General features: G+C 33.3%; 1 protein-coding gene across 1 annotated transcript in view; it reads left to right on the top strand.

Annotated features, from left to right (window-relative positions):
- Window positions 1-14,873, top strand: part of MDGA2 (MAM domain containing glycosylphosphatidylinositol anchor 2) — an 856,127-nt gene that overhangs the window by 532,475 nt on the left and 308,779 nt on the right. The window contains exon 4 of the mRNA XM_042989635.1: window positions 2,253-2,449. Within this exon, the coding sequence (XP_042845569.1) occupies window positions 2,253-2,449 (197 nt within the window). The remainder of the gene's footprint in view (window positions 1-2,252; window positions 2,450-14,873) is intronic.

Here is a 14,873-nt window from a genome sequence, read left to right as displayed (position 1 = left end):
AGGGCTGTCAAGCAGTTCACATTTGGAAAAACCTTTTTTAAAACTGGGGAAATTTGAGAATTCTGTTCTTTGATTCCTTAGGGCTGCTATTACTTCATGACTTTTGTTGACTTTTTATTATTTTAATGCATCACAAAGAATCTTTTTAAAGAACACTGCATTTTAACTATTCTGGGTGGCATATGCTCACACACCTTACTATTCTTATGTTTACTTAATGTATATAATATATAACAATAATATATAATATGTATATAAATATATAATATTTATAAATATAATAGCTTCTCTTCAGTGTTCACATGAAAGTATTTGTCTTATAGAAAAAATTGGTAGTCTGAACAAATGGCAAAATGGCATTTTTATCTATTTAAAATGAGAGTTTTGTGCATTGTGAATTGAGGTAAAGGTAAGAAAAGTATGTGGAATTAATGGAAGTCTAAATGAAACCCAATAATGATAATAGTAGTAATAATAGCTAATTTTTATTGAGCTTTTACTATGTGCCCAAGGCTGTGAGGAGTAACTCATTTAATTCTCCAACAACTTTAATTATATAGTACCATTATTATTCCCATTTTATTGGTAAGGCAATTTAAGACCACAAAGATTAAGTAATCTTTCGGGTACAAAGCCAAAAAGGGCAAAGCTGGGTGAAATTAATATTTAAATACAGCGAAAGTTTGCATCATACTTAGTAAGTATATACTACGTTAATATTATTAGCATTTGGAACCAAGAGCATGTTGTTGTTGTTGGGTTTTTTTTTTTTTTCCCTCTTTTTTGTTGTTGAGATATAATCGACATATAGCATTTTATCAGTTTCAGGTATACCACACAATGATTTGATATTTGTGCATATTGCAAAATGATCACCAAAATAAGTTTAGTTAGCATCTATCACCATGCACGAGGTACAGATACTTTTGTGTGTGTGATGACAACTTTTAAGATCTATTTTCTTATTGACTTTCAAATATATAATACAGAAAAAAAAACAAAAAAACAAATATATAATACAGTTGTTATTTTAAAGCAAGTTTACTTTCTAATTTCTTCTTCTCTTAATTAAAGAAACTGGGATATGGCAGATCAGGGGTTGACAATCTATGGCAAGCTGTGGCCCATGAGCCAAATCTGTCTAGGCACCTACATTTGTAAATAGTTTTACTGGGACTCGGCAATGTTAATCAACCATTCATTTAATTAGCTGTCTTTGACTGCCTTCACACTATGATGGTAGGGTTGGGTAGTTGAGAGAAAGACTCTATGAACCCAGGTTCATACGAAGATTGTATGAACCCATGTTCATACAAAGCCCAAGATATTTATGTATTTTTTTTCCAGAAACTGTTTACTAAACACTGTGGTATATATCCCTTCTTTAAGATGCATGTAAGATGGCAAAAATTTAATCTCAGTATCCTGTAGTAGAAATATTAGTGCCTTTTAACAGTACCTTCTGTTAGCACATTTCAAATTAGCAAATGTAATCTGGGAAATAAAATCTGAGATGAAGAAAGAACTTAACCTAGTTTAAGATCATATTTTCTCGGGGCGCATGGGTGGCTCAGTCGGTTGGATGTCTGACTTCGGCTCAGGTCATGGTCTCACTGTCCGTGAGTTGGAGCTCCACGTTGGGCTCTGTGCCTAGAGCCTGCTTCAGATTCTGTGTCTCCCTCTCTCTCTTGTCCTTCACCCACTCATGCTCTGTCCCTCTCTGTGTCTCTCAAAAGTACATGAACATTAAAAAAAATTAAAAGATCATATTTTCTCACTATAAAGATGATAATAGTTTATAAACATAATTTTTTTTATTTAAATATATCTGCTATAAATGTTTAGAAAAGATGTTAAGGGATTAAGGGAAAGAGTCTGTTGAGCCACTTGATATTTCCCTGTCCCTGTGTCGTTGTTTTGGCTAATCTCTTGAATTGAAGGGTCTTGGATTCTGATCTCTCATGGAGCTCTGTTCTATGCAGCTGTTAGAAAGTGTTGGAAATACGCAAAGTCCTGTGTACTGTCTCAACAAGTAGAAATCTTAAAAAATAGCTCTATTTGTTTTTACAGCCTATCATTGGAATTTTCTCTAAACAGTTTCAATAAACTAAATGAAAAAAACGAGTCTAGAGATAAGCAGTAAAACTGATTATGAAAATGAACCTTTGGTTAGGTTTCTTATGTGTAATACTTATAAAAGCCATGTAACTCATAACATTGTCACTTGGTTTATTTTATTTTTTGTTTTTTAGATTTGGATGACCCAGTAGTAACTGTTCATCAAAGTATAGGTGAAGCTAAAGAACAATTTTACTATGAGAGAACGGTGTTCCTCCGGTGTGTTGCCAGTTCCAATCCACCTGTACGGTACAGCTGGAGACGTGGTCAGGAGGTGTTACTACAAGGATCTGATAAAGGAGTTGAGATTTACGAACCCTTCTTTACCCAGGTAGGAATTACTAATAATGTTAAAATGCTTTCCTAATTCAGGTAGCTTGTAGTATTATGTTTATTTGAAAAGAGTGTCTCCAAATCTGGCCTTGTAAAAAACACGTTCTTGGGCGCCTGGGTGGCTCAATTGGTTAAGTGTCCAACTTTAGCTCAGTCATGGTCTCATGGTGTGTGCGTTCGATTTCCATGTTGGGCTCTGTGCTGACAGCTCAGAGCTTGGAGCCTGCTTTGGATTCTGTGTTTCCTTCTCTCTCTGCCCCTCCCCTGCTTGAGCTCTGATTTTTTTTCTCAAAAATGAATAAATGTTAAAAAAATAAAAAAAAAACAATATGTTCTTGACTGAAAGCTAAGGTAACTCAAATAATAAAATTTGTTAATTTTTATGTGATAGCTAAATTTAAAATGTTAACATTTGAAAAAAAAAATCAAGTATCCTAACTTGTATTCCTTTATCCATAGGTTTAACTAGGTTTCGTTATAAAGTACATAATTGTACATTTGATGACTGCTTTGTTTTTTGTGGAAAATATTTCTTAAAGGGAGAAATTTTGATTTTTCTCTTTTCAATGGTAAATACTTTTAAAGGAATAAAGAAATGTACTTGAAATTCACTTAACTTTGGTTGTAGGAAAAAATTTCTAATTTCTTTTGTTCATTTTGGGTTTTGAATTAGGTTAATAATAGAGCGTTAATTATGTAAAAACTGAAATTTCTAATGGGTCCTCAACTTATTTAATAAAAAGAAAAATCGAATTAATTTCACATAGAGTTAATGTAATGTGAAATATTCTTCTATAATATATCGAGTGGAGAATTAGTAATTCTTGAGGAAGACACTAAAATTTGAAAGAATATTTGAGTGCTGTTATTATAGAGCTTTTCTGGTTACTAGAAAGGAATACAAACCTTATTAACAAAGAAAAATAATTTTTAATTAAAAAATGTCTATGGAAAATATTCAAAATAATTGTGACCCTGAATAATAAAGAGGGATTTGACCATTTTATAGGAAGCTTCGAGATATTTTGTGATCATAATTAGGTCAATATACAACTAAATTTTATATATTATAAATATTCTACTTCTAAATACTAAAGATAAATACATGTTTCACCTCTTAACTCCCTATAATAACAAAAGGTCATCCTGAGTTTGTAAATTTCCAAGCATCTCATTTTTCATCATTAAATATATTTCCCTATTAAACCGTTTCCTTAGTAAACCATTTACCTGTAATATCTGAGTTCTGACCTCTTTCAATTAATATAATTGCCAATGTTTAGATATTAACTGTGGAAGAATGCATAATTGTACAAAAACATCTGAACACACTATGTATACTTACATATTGCTACTTGGAGGTATAGAACAGCTGGGACTTACCAAGATACAAACTTCTGAAAATCATTGTTGCACATGTGTTACTACCATGACACATTGTTGAAACCTGTTTTAATTTGACCCTCTCCTGACTCAGGCTATTATAATAGTTGCTTTCTGCCAAAAAGGAAGACCATAATCTCTCCATTCATTCAGCACTACTGTAATTCATTGTTCAGTTTTTACTTAAATCATTTTTTTTCTTAGTTAGAAAATTAACAAAATATTTGTTAGCAGTATTTAGTTGCTTGGGTGGCCCTAAGGTTTAGAAATCAGATAAATGATCATCTACCATTTTTATTTTTATTTTTCTATTGTCAATGTTTTTTAGAATATGTACGTTGTCTTTTTTTAAGTTTTTACGCTAATTCTAGTTAGTTAACATACAGTGTAATATTAGTTTTAGATGTACAATATAGTGATTCAACACTTACATGCATCACCCTGTGCTCATCACAAGTGCCCTCCTTAATCCCCATCACCTATTCCCCCATCCTCCCACCCACCTCTCCTCTGGTTACCATCTGTTTGTTCTTTATAATTAAGAGTCTCTCTCTCTCTCTCTCTCTCTCTCTCTCTGTCTCTCTGTCTCTCTGTCTCTCTCTCTCTTATTTTTGTTCCAATTGCTCATTTGTTTTGTTTCTTAAATTCCACAGATGAGTGCAGTCATATGGTATTTGTCTTTCTTGGACTGACTTATCTCACTTAGCATTATACTCTCTAGCTCCATCCATGTCATTGCAAATGGAAAGATTTCATTATTTTTTATTGTTTTATTATTTATTCTGCATATATCACATTATATATATTCCATTGTGTACATTAATATATATGTATACAATGGAATATATATAATGTGTATACAATTCAATTGTATACATATATATTAATGTACACAATGGAATATTATATATTGGGCTGCTTCCATATCTTGGATATTTTAAATAATGCCGCTATTAACATAGGGATATCCCTTTGAATTAGTGTTATTATATTCTTTGGGTAAATACCCACTGGTGTGGTTGCTGGGACATAAAGTTGTTCTGTTTTTAACTTTCTAAGGAAACTCCATACTGATTTTCACAGTGGCTGCATCAGTTTTCATTCCTACCAACAGTGCATGAGTGTTCCTTTTTCTTCACATGCTCACCAACACCTGCTGTTTTTTGTGTTTTTGGTTTTAGCCATTCTGATGGGTGTGAGATGATTATGGTTTTGATTTGCATTTCCCTAATGATAAGTTATGATGAGTATCTTTTCATGTGTCTGTTGGCCATCTCTATGTCTTCTTTGGAGATATGCCTGTTTCTGTTTTCTGCCCATTTTTTGGATTGTTTTTTGGGTGTTGAGTTTTATAAGTTCTTTATATATTTTGGATACTAACCCTTTATTAGTTAGGTCATTTCCAAATATCTTCTCCTATTCCGTAGGTTGCCTAGAATGTGTACATTGTTAAGAATTAAAAAAACAACAACATGTTTTCCTCTAGAATCTTGTGAAAAATGATAACATTTACAGATACAAGGGTGATACTGTATAGCTATTTCTTGCCTGTAGGTGGGTCTGATCTCTTGGACATGAACACATGGGCCATGTCCACCTTTTGGAAAAATATATATACTTCCAAAATAATTAGGAATTTGTTTTAAAGTTATTAAGCAAGCACAAACTTTTCATTCTTTTGAATCTGTTGCTAGTTTCTGTTACCAGCTCTAAAAAACCATCTTATAAGAGTTCTCAGACTCATAACTAGTGATTCTTCCTTTTAATAATAACTTTTATTTTCTCTTCTTTATTTTCCTTCCTCCATTCACTTAGGAGAAAACAATTTTTTAATTTGAACATTTCACTACTGATACTTTCTTGGATATGAATATCAGCCTTTACTATGTAACACAGGCTTTCTCTAAGGTGGCTGTGCTCATAACTCTGCTGTTTAAACCATCTGAATCAGTTCTCTTAAAAAGTATTTAAGACACAAACAAACTTTTCTTGCAAATTCTGTGTTGTGGATTCACCTGCTGTAGTTGATAATTACCAATAACATACAGTTTAGCTCCTATTTAAAGATATCCTTCCTGGGGTGCCTCGGTGGCTCAGTCAGTTAAGAATCCGACTTCAGCTCAGGTCATAATCTCACGGTTCGTGGGTTCAAGGCCCGTGTTGTGCTCTGTGCTGACAGCTCAGAGTCTGGAGCCTGCTTCAGATTATGTGTCTCTCTCTCTGCCCCTCCCCCACTCGTGCTCTGTCTCTCTCAAAAATAAACATTAAAAAATTTTTTTAAAAAATGAAGATGTCCTTCCTGCCTTTGCTTATTTGACTGTGTTGCTTATCTCTCCTTCTGAAATAGCTAATATGTATTTGTATGTGTCCAAAAAATTCATGTTGGAGCACAAGGAGTACTTCAATATTTTTGTGTTTTGTATGTACTTAACTTGTTAATATCAAACATGTTTTGTAGGCCAAAAACTCTGTTTGATAGAAACTCTCAAACAGCAGCATATGGAAAATATGGAAATTTTAGTTCTTACAGCCATAGAGAGTGTGGGATTTTTCATAGATAAAATGCTATCAGTGGTTTTACTCTATACTCCATGGTATATACTGTACATAGGCCTAATATACACAAGTCCAACTATATCACACAACTTCCATGATCTCTCCATGGAATATTGGAATAGCGGAATAACTGGCTGCCATGGTTTATTACTCCAGACATCTGACTGATTATTTAAAAATGTAAATCTGATCAAATATGTTTTTCTTCTTAATCCCTCCAGTGGCTTCCAAATATTTCAAATAAATCCAAATAATATATTGCGGTCTAGATCCTATTTGACTTTGCTCTGCCTTCTTCTCTCTTACCTAATCTATACTTCACGCACTGTTCTGGTTACACCATCTCTAGGTGCTAACCTTGTCTATCCCTGGGGTCTCCATTCTCCATGTTATCAATTCTTCCTCCTATTTACTTAGATAACATGGCAGGGGTCTTAACACTGAAGACTTTATCACCTCAGAAAGTCTTCCCTGGCAGACCTTTGTGAAATAACATGTCTCCCTTCCACAGTTACACTTTTCCAATACCCAGTTTTATTTTATTTTTCTCATATAACTAAATCCATCAAATTATCCCATTTGTGTGTTTGGACATAAACTCACTAATTATAGAGTCTTTATCTTTTCAGCAGCTCAAACACTGCCTGATGCATGGAAGATTCTCAATAAATATGTGTTAAATGTTGAGCCAGCACTTCCATGGAGATGTCTGGATTTCTAGCTATGGTGTAAATAAAACTGAGTCCAAGTTACTAGTAACTCTTGAGTCACTCTCTGTAATTCCATCCCTCTTTACCCATTAAAGAAGGCTTAGTGAAATGTGAATGAGAAAGATGTTATAATTGAATCCATTTTAATGTATTTAGTTTCCAAAGTGTTCACGATTTTCTACTTAGTTTTTAATTGATTTCTTGTCTGATTTCGTTATATCAGAAACCATACTCTGACCCATTTTAACCTTTAGAAATTAACCTAGACTTGCATTATGCTAAGCCTGTGGTCTACTTTCATAAATGGTATATGTGCGCCCACACACAAGAATGTGCACTTCGCAATTACTGTGTTTCAAATTGGTCACATTTGTTAATTGTGTGTTCAGATTTCCTTTATATTTTCCAATTTTTCTGTCTGTTCTTTTAAAAACTATTTAGAGAGGCTTGTTTCGGTTACCTTAAAAGTTACACCTTGCATCTTTGATTATTACTTTATCACTTCCTCAGTAGTGAAAAAAAACTTAGAATACTTTAACAATATTTACCCTTTTGTATTTCATGTCATTTTCATCTAGTATTTTAATTCTATGTATATTTTTAAATCAACAAGATATCAGTATTTTCTTCTTTGGAGCAATCATTATTCATTTATATTTACCAGCTTTTTTTTCCCATTTTGAGTTAATTTTTGTTTATGGTATGAGGGAATGTTTGAGGTTCATTTTTTGTGGATGGTTATACATGGGTTCTAGCACCATTTATTAAAAAAATCATTCACCACTGAATTTCTTTGACACTTAAATTGAAAATCAATTGGCCCTGTGTATTAGGGTCTATTTCTGACCTATTAATTCTGTTTTATCGATTTATATGCCTGTCTTTATGTCAATACCACACCGTCTTAATTACTGTGGCTTTATAATAACTCTGGAAATCAGAAAGAATAAATCTAACAACTGTGTCCATCTTTTTCAAAACTGATTCTGATGTTTTGGCTTTGCATTTCCACTTAAATTTTGGGATGATCCTGTCAATTTTTACAAAAAGTCTGATAAGATTTTGAATAAAGTTGTGGTGAATCTGTAGATCAGTTTGAGGAGACTGCTATTCAACGATGGGTGACTGATATTGGCAATATGTTATAATCAAGCAAAGAAAAACTCGATCTGCCTCATTTAAAAAAAATTTCATTTTTGAGAGAGGGACAGAGAGAAGGGGAGTGGGGAGGGGCAGAGAGAGAAGGAGACAGAATCCAAAGCAGGTTCCAGGCTCTGAGCTGTCAGCACAGCAGGGCTTGAACCCAATGGTGAAATCATTACCTGAGACAAGTCATATTCTTAATGGACTGAACCACCTAGGCACCCCAATCTGCCTCATTTTGATTTTAGTGCTTTGTCATGTGTAAATTTGCTTTATAAATAATATGAGATTATATGTAAAGTTTTTCAGCCAATTTTATTTAGATACATCAACTTTTGAGAAACAGCTTTTGAGTTTATATGTATGTATATATATACACACGCATATATACATCATAAATGCATAAGAAGTTGGCCATTTATTTAATAAATTCTGGAGAGTTTCCTACAAAAAAAAAATTATGTTTCAGGGGCCAGGTGTAGATAGTCACCTTGAAATTCCAGTGTTTCTTTTTTAACGGGCATAGTAAGTTTACTTTTAGGCAGGAATCACAAATGCAAATGTTCACTGAGACTAATCTGGTAACATATATAAGTAAATCTTCCTGGTAGTATGAAAATAAAAAATGGCGAAGCTTGCTATGTGTGCATACATTGTAAAAAAAAATGCACTGCCTATTGCCAGAGTTCTGTATTTGGGCCTCTGGGCTGCCATTTTGAAGCTCGGGCTCAAGTTCAAGTTACTTCAGGAGGGATGTGGTGGTGTATATGATATTATTACTAGTGTTATATAGCTACAGAGTAACCAGGATTTCTCTAAAAGTTTTGTTGAATGAAAAAAGTAGAATTGATATGTTGAGGATTACAGGGCTGGGATTTTTATAATACAGATGAACATGATATAAGGCACATTTTTGCCTATGAATCTCCTTGATGGTAGACAGTGTCCTCATTTGTATTTTCTAACCTCCTTGGAAATTTGGAAGGACTGTGAATTATGGTTGACCAGCAGTAGAAAGCAGCAAAATAAACTTAGCTTGTGTTCTTCATTTTTATAATGATAAAATATGATTTTTTTGTAAGTTCTAACTTACAAAATTATCATTATCTAGTTGTTTTTCTGTACATTAGAAGATCAAACCATACATTTCTAAGTAATTATCCAGAATTGTGTTATTGAATTAAAGGCATCACTTGTTTTGGTACGTATCAAATTTTCTCTAGATTTAAAATTAATTTTGTGTTGTGTCCTTGAAATATTTCCCAAGATATATTTGCCTTCCTATAATGGCTTTGGTATTTTTAATGAGATAGGAATAGTGTTTAATTTTCCTGTTGCTTATTGTGCTAGTTTTTATGTGTGCATTTGTGTGTATGTGTGTGTGTGTATATATATAATTTTGTAAATTTAATATATATAATATATGTATATTCATTTAATAAATATATGAATTTAATAAATTATATATATATATATATAAATATAGATATAATTCTTTGGTGTTATTCATTTCTTGGATGGTTGTTTCCCATCACCTACCATGTGTACTTTATGATGAAAAAATTTTCCACATTAACATTGTTTGTATTGGAATAATTCAATAATATTTTAATTTATTTTCATAGATTCTGTAGCCTTGTGGCTTTATAATGTAAATAAGATCCAGTTATTTTTTTCAAATTTTTTAGTGTTTATTCATTTTTGAGAGAGAGAGCATGAAGAGGGGAGGGGCAGAGAGAGAGGGAGACACAGAATGCTAATAAGCAGGCTCCAGGCTCTGAACTGTCATCACAGAGCCCAATGTGGGGCTTGAACCCACAAACCATGAGATCATGACCTGAGCCAAAGTTGGAAGGTTAACTGACTGAGCCATCCAGGTGCCCCAAGATCCTGGGTTTACTTTACTTTACTTTACTTTAATTTACTTTAACCAAGATCTACTATGTGCAAGGTTTGGGGAACTCTCTTCTAGAGATATAGAGGTTACTAGGCATGGCTCCTCCTCTTCTTTCTTTGTTGGTATGTGTGGGAAGAACTTAAGGTAAATAATGGTTATGATACAAAGTAAACATCATTCTTAAAATAGAGGCAAGCAATAATGCCACAGAGAGAGCATTCAAGATGGAAAACAGTAGTACCTATAGTAATAGAGAAGGATGACAATATCTCCAAGATTGACTGGAACAATAATTGGTAAAGGTGGGGAATAGGTGGACTGTAAAGCTGGAACACTATACTGGGACCATATTGTGGAAGAATTCACATTACAGATCATAGTCTGCTTATTTTTTAACACTAGAAAATCATTTTTTTAGGATATTTATGTTTTGCTATTCAGTAATGATTTCTTGTTCTTATTAAATTGAATTTCCCCATTAATATTAAGTTAATAACTATATCAATTTGAATAAAATATTTACTTCGCCATCCTATTGAGAGAGAAAAATCTTATTTACACCTTTTTATATAACTCATGCTACTGAGGTGAAATTGGTCCGAGTTTCTAAGTCTGATAGAATTCATAAGAATGTAATGTAATAAGTTTAAGAGGAATAATTATACATTTATACTTACACTCATTACTGAAGGTGTAAGCTAACATATTGTTGTCAATTCATAAGTTCATAATAAATTAGTCATTAGACATGGAAAAAATGAGTGTGAATAAAAAGATTTTAATTTTTTACTGATACCTGAAAATAAGTATTTTTAAAATTTCCAATTTCTTTTAAAAGAAAATGTGTTTCTTTTACTAGAAATGGTGCTTGATGCCAGGGGTATTATTTCATTACTCAATGTCAACTTTGGTAATGGCCACGGACTAATGTATAGAATGCCTTCCCTTTTTTATTTTATTTACAAAAAGTAGTTTTAAAAGCTTAAATATAGATATCACAGATAATTTGGTCAATGTTAAAGGAACATGTACTTAAATTTTATCAACTACACATACTTTTGCTATTTTTCTAGAACTTTAATAAAGATGTTGATGACATCATCTTGTGTATTGTAATTACACCATCTAATTATAAGACTGAACATATTTACATCAATTACATAATTAGTTATAATTAGGCTAATTAGACTAATTATACAATTACACAATAATCAACTGAAAATTCCTTTTTACAAATCATGGAAATTCACATGCAAATAGCCTTCTATCAGCACAGAATATTAAATTTATATGAGCAACAAAATAAAATTAATGTTATGTGATAAAACCAGTTATAAGTAGTAAAGTCTATACCATTCTAAATATATACCTTCAAATGTATATATACATGCTATTTGATAGCAATATATATGCACACATTTGTTGGTATCCTGTTTTTTTTATATATTATGCTATATATATTTTTTAAGTATTATGGAAGCTCTTTATTGAGGGGAACAGGGTCATCCTGAATGCCTTCATCATTTCCTGAATGTAGTGAATTAATTAAGTAGTTAAGGTTCAAATTTTCCCATAACTCTGTTCTTTTCTATATTCATTCAATAGGATTTGTCTGTATTAGCCCTTCTCACTCCTTGCCATGCTGCATAATTTTATGTATTAGCCTAGATGGCTGTCCTGTAGGTTCACATATCTTGGGACCTTGTTTTCCGACTATTAGAAATAAATTATCTTAGCTCACCCAGAATAATTCTCCAGTCCCAAGAGAGCTGAATCCTTGGGATATTATGAATCTAGAGTTCACAGTAAAAGTTATTCTTTTGTTTTTTGTTTTTTGTTTTTTGTCTTCTGTACCTATTTTGCTGCTCTGTTCTGCGTTTAAGAATTAACTAGAATATGCTTTGTGCAAACCATTATAGTTACTGGGCCATACTTGGTCTTTAAATGGTGGGAATCATCTCAAAGGGAAAAATGAATTCTCTTTTTAAGCCTTAACAATATTACCTCCCAATTTATATTCTTACTTTTGGATAATATAAGCAGCAGGCACATTCCTTCCACAAAAACTTAGGTATACAAAATATTTCAAGAATACATCCAGTACAGTAGTGACTTCTATATTTTAATGGCCAGAGCTTCATTGCTGTTGGCCCAGATGTATCTGATTTTTTTTGCATATTTCCTTCCCTTGTGACTTATTTTCCATTTACATTTTCTTATTTATAACTGACTGTACAATTCTGTCAATGGCCCCTAACTCAGCTTCATAAATCTACCTTTCAGACTTCCGTAATGTTAAGAATTTTTTTAATTACTAGTACTAAAAAGCTAATATGGTTAAAAAAATGTTTACTGGAAATATGCAAGAGAGTGAGTTGGCTTTATTTTTTTTCTAGTCAGCAGTCTTTACTGAATTGACAACATGAACTGCACAAATGGCAGAGGTGGAACTTAACAGTGAAGTTATCTCATATAATGGAAAACGAAGATCCATACAAATATATAATGCAAGAAAAAAAAAAAAGCAGAAAACATACACAATGCAAATGACAGAAAACATATACAGACAGTCCCCAACTTATAATGACTCAGTTTATGCTTTTTCGACTTTATAAAGGTGTGAAAGTGGTACACATTTAATAGAAACCATTCTTTGAATTTTGAATGTTGATCTTTTAAGGACTGGTGATACGCAGTTAGATATTCTCTTTCTGATGCTGGGCAGCATCAGGTGAGCCAGAGCTCCTAATCCACCATGTGATCAGGAGGTAAACGGCTGATACCCATATAGCCATTGTGTTTTTCACTTTCAGTACAATATTCACTAGATTACCTGAGATATTAGGCATTTTATTATAAAATACGCTTTGTGTGAGATGACTTTGCCCAACTGTAGGCTCATGTAAGAGTTCTGAACATGTTTAAGGTAGATTAGGCTAAGCCATGATGTTTGGTATATTAGGTGCATTAAATACATCTTTAACTTCTGATATTTTCAATTTACGATGAGTTTATCGTTCCTCCCACAGCAGTGTAGGATCAAGAAACTGAATTTCCAACCAGGTCATTCCCTCTATGGTTGTAGTAAATTTTAAGTCAAGAAACTAGCTATTTCTTAATATTTAATAGACAGGAAGTGCTGTATATCTATTCTAGTAGTCCAGGTGTAAATACTTAAATGTAGAAAAGTTACAGAGAAAGAATCAACATCTAGTTGATTATTTAATGTTTATTTACTTTTGAGAGAGAGAAAGAGAACTAGGAAAAGAAGGGCAGAGAGAGGGAGACCCAGAATGTGAAACAGACTCCAGGCTCTGAGCTGTCAGCACAGAGCCCTATGCGGGGTACCGACTCACAGATCATGAGATCATGACCTGAGCTGAAGTTGGATGTTTAACTAACTGAGCCATCCAGTGCCCCCAATTGATTATTAATATGACAAGTTTTATAGAAAGGGTAGAGAAACGAGAAAGTAATAAAGATGATACAAGACATGCAGCGACATAAGCAAAGGACCATGTGCCTAGTGAAGAAAAATGAAATCTAATTTGTCTAGATTTTATATTTTTGCCCTCTATTTTAAAAGTCATTATTATTCGGGGTGCCTAAGTGGCTCAGTCTGTTAAGCATCAGACTCTTTATTTCAGCTCACATCAGGACACCAGGGTCATGAGATGGAGCCTGGTGTCAAGCCTTGTATTGGGTTCCATGCTGAACATGGAGCCTGCTTAGGATTGTTTCTCTCTCTCTCCTTCCCTCCCTCTGTGTCTCTCTGTGTCTCTCTGTCTCTATCTCTCTCTGTCTTTCTCTCCTTTTGCCCCTCCTCTGCTTGTGCTCATACATGTGCACACATACTCTCTCAAAATAAATAATATTAAAAACTCATTATGATTGTATGTTATGACTACATTTCTTCCTAAAGGATATGATGGTTGGAAAAGACCAAACTTTAAGTACATTCTATTAATGAACAAGTTTTTATTAAGCAGTACATGAAAGGTTTCTAACTAGTATTTTGAGAGAAACAGGATGAGCCTGTCCCAGGGGCCTTACGATTCAGGTAAAGAATAGAAGTAATGATAACTAATAAGGAAACACAAAACAGTGATTTATAAATAGGTGTCTTAGTATAAAAATGCAATAAAAGATCCAAAGGAAGAGAATTTAACTGAGAAGTTCAGAAAGACCATAGGGTATGTACACATTTTTTTGAACTGCACTTCAGTTAAGATGGGAGCAGAAAAAGATGCATATCAGGGGGTGGGAGTGTCTTTTTAAAAGATGGCAGAGTTGGGGGGTGCCTGGGTGGTTCAGTTGGTTGAGCATCCTGACTTCAGCTCAGGTCATGATGTCATGATTCATTGGTTTGAGTCCCAGGTTGGGCTCTGTGCTGACATCTTGGAACCTGCTTTGGATTCTGTGTCTCTCTCTCTCTCTCTCTCTCTCTCTCTCTCTCTCTCTCTCTCTCTCTCTCTCCCCTTCCTTTCTTGTGCTCTGTCTCTCAAAAATAAATAAACATCAAAAAAACATGGCAGAGTTGGATATTACAAAGAGTTCAAAATCATGATGAAAGTAATTGGGAATATGGAATTTGAAGAATAAGGAAAATAATTTTGTATAGACTGCATGGGGTCCCAAATAAGAAACTAAAGAATTTTGAAATGATGTTTCAGAGGAGAGCTGGCTAGGATATTTTAGCATGGACATGGCATGATGAAGACAGGTCTGATGGC

The sequence above is a fragment of the Panthera tigris genome, chromosome B3 (genome assembly GCF_018350195.1).
Source record: "Panthera tigris isolate Pti1 chromosome B3, P.tigris_Pti1_mat1.1, whole genome shotgun sequence".
NCBI classification, from domain to species: domain Eukaryota; kingdom Metazoa; phylum Chordata; class Mammalia; order Carnivora; family Felidae; genus Panthera; species Panthera tigris.
The sequence above is the reverse complement of the archived record's forward strand: the minus strand, read 5'-3'. Positions and strand labels throughout refer to the sequence as shown.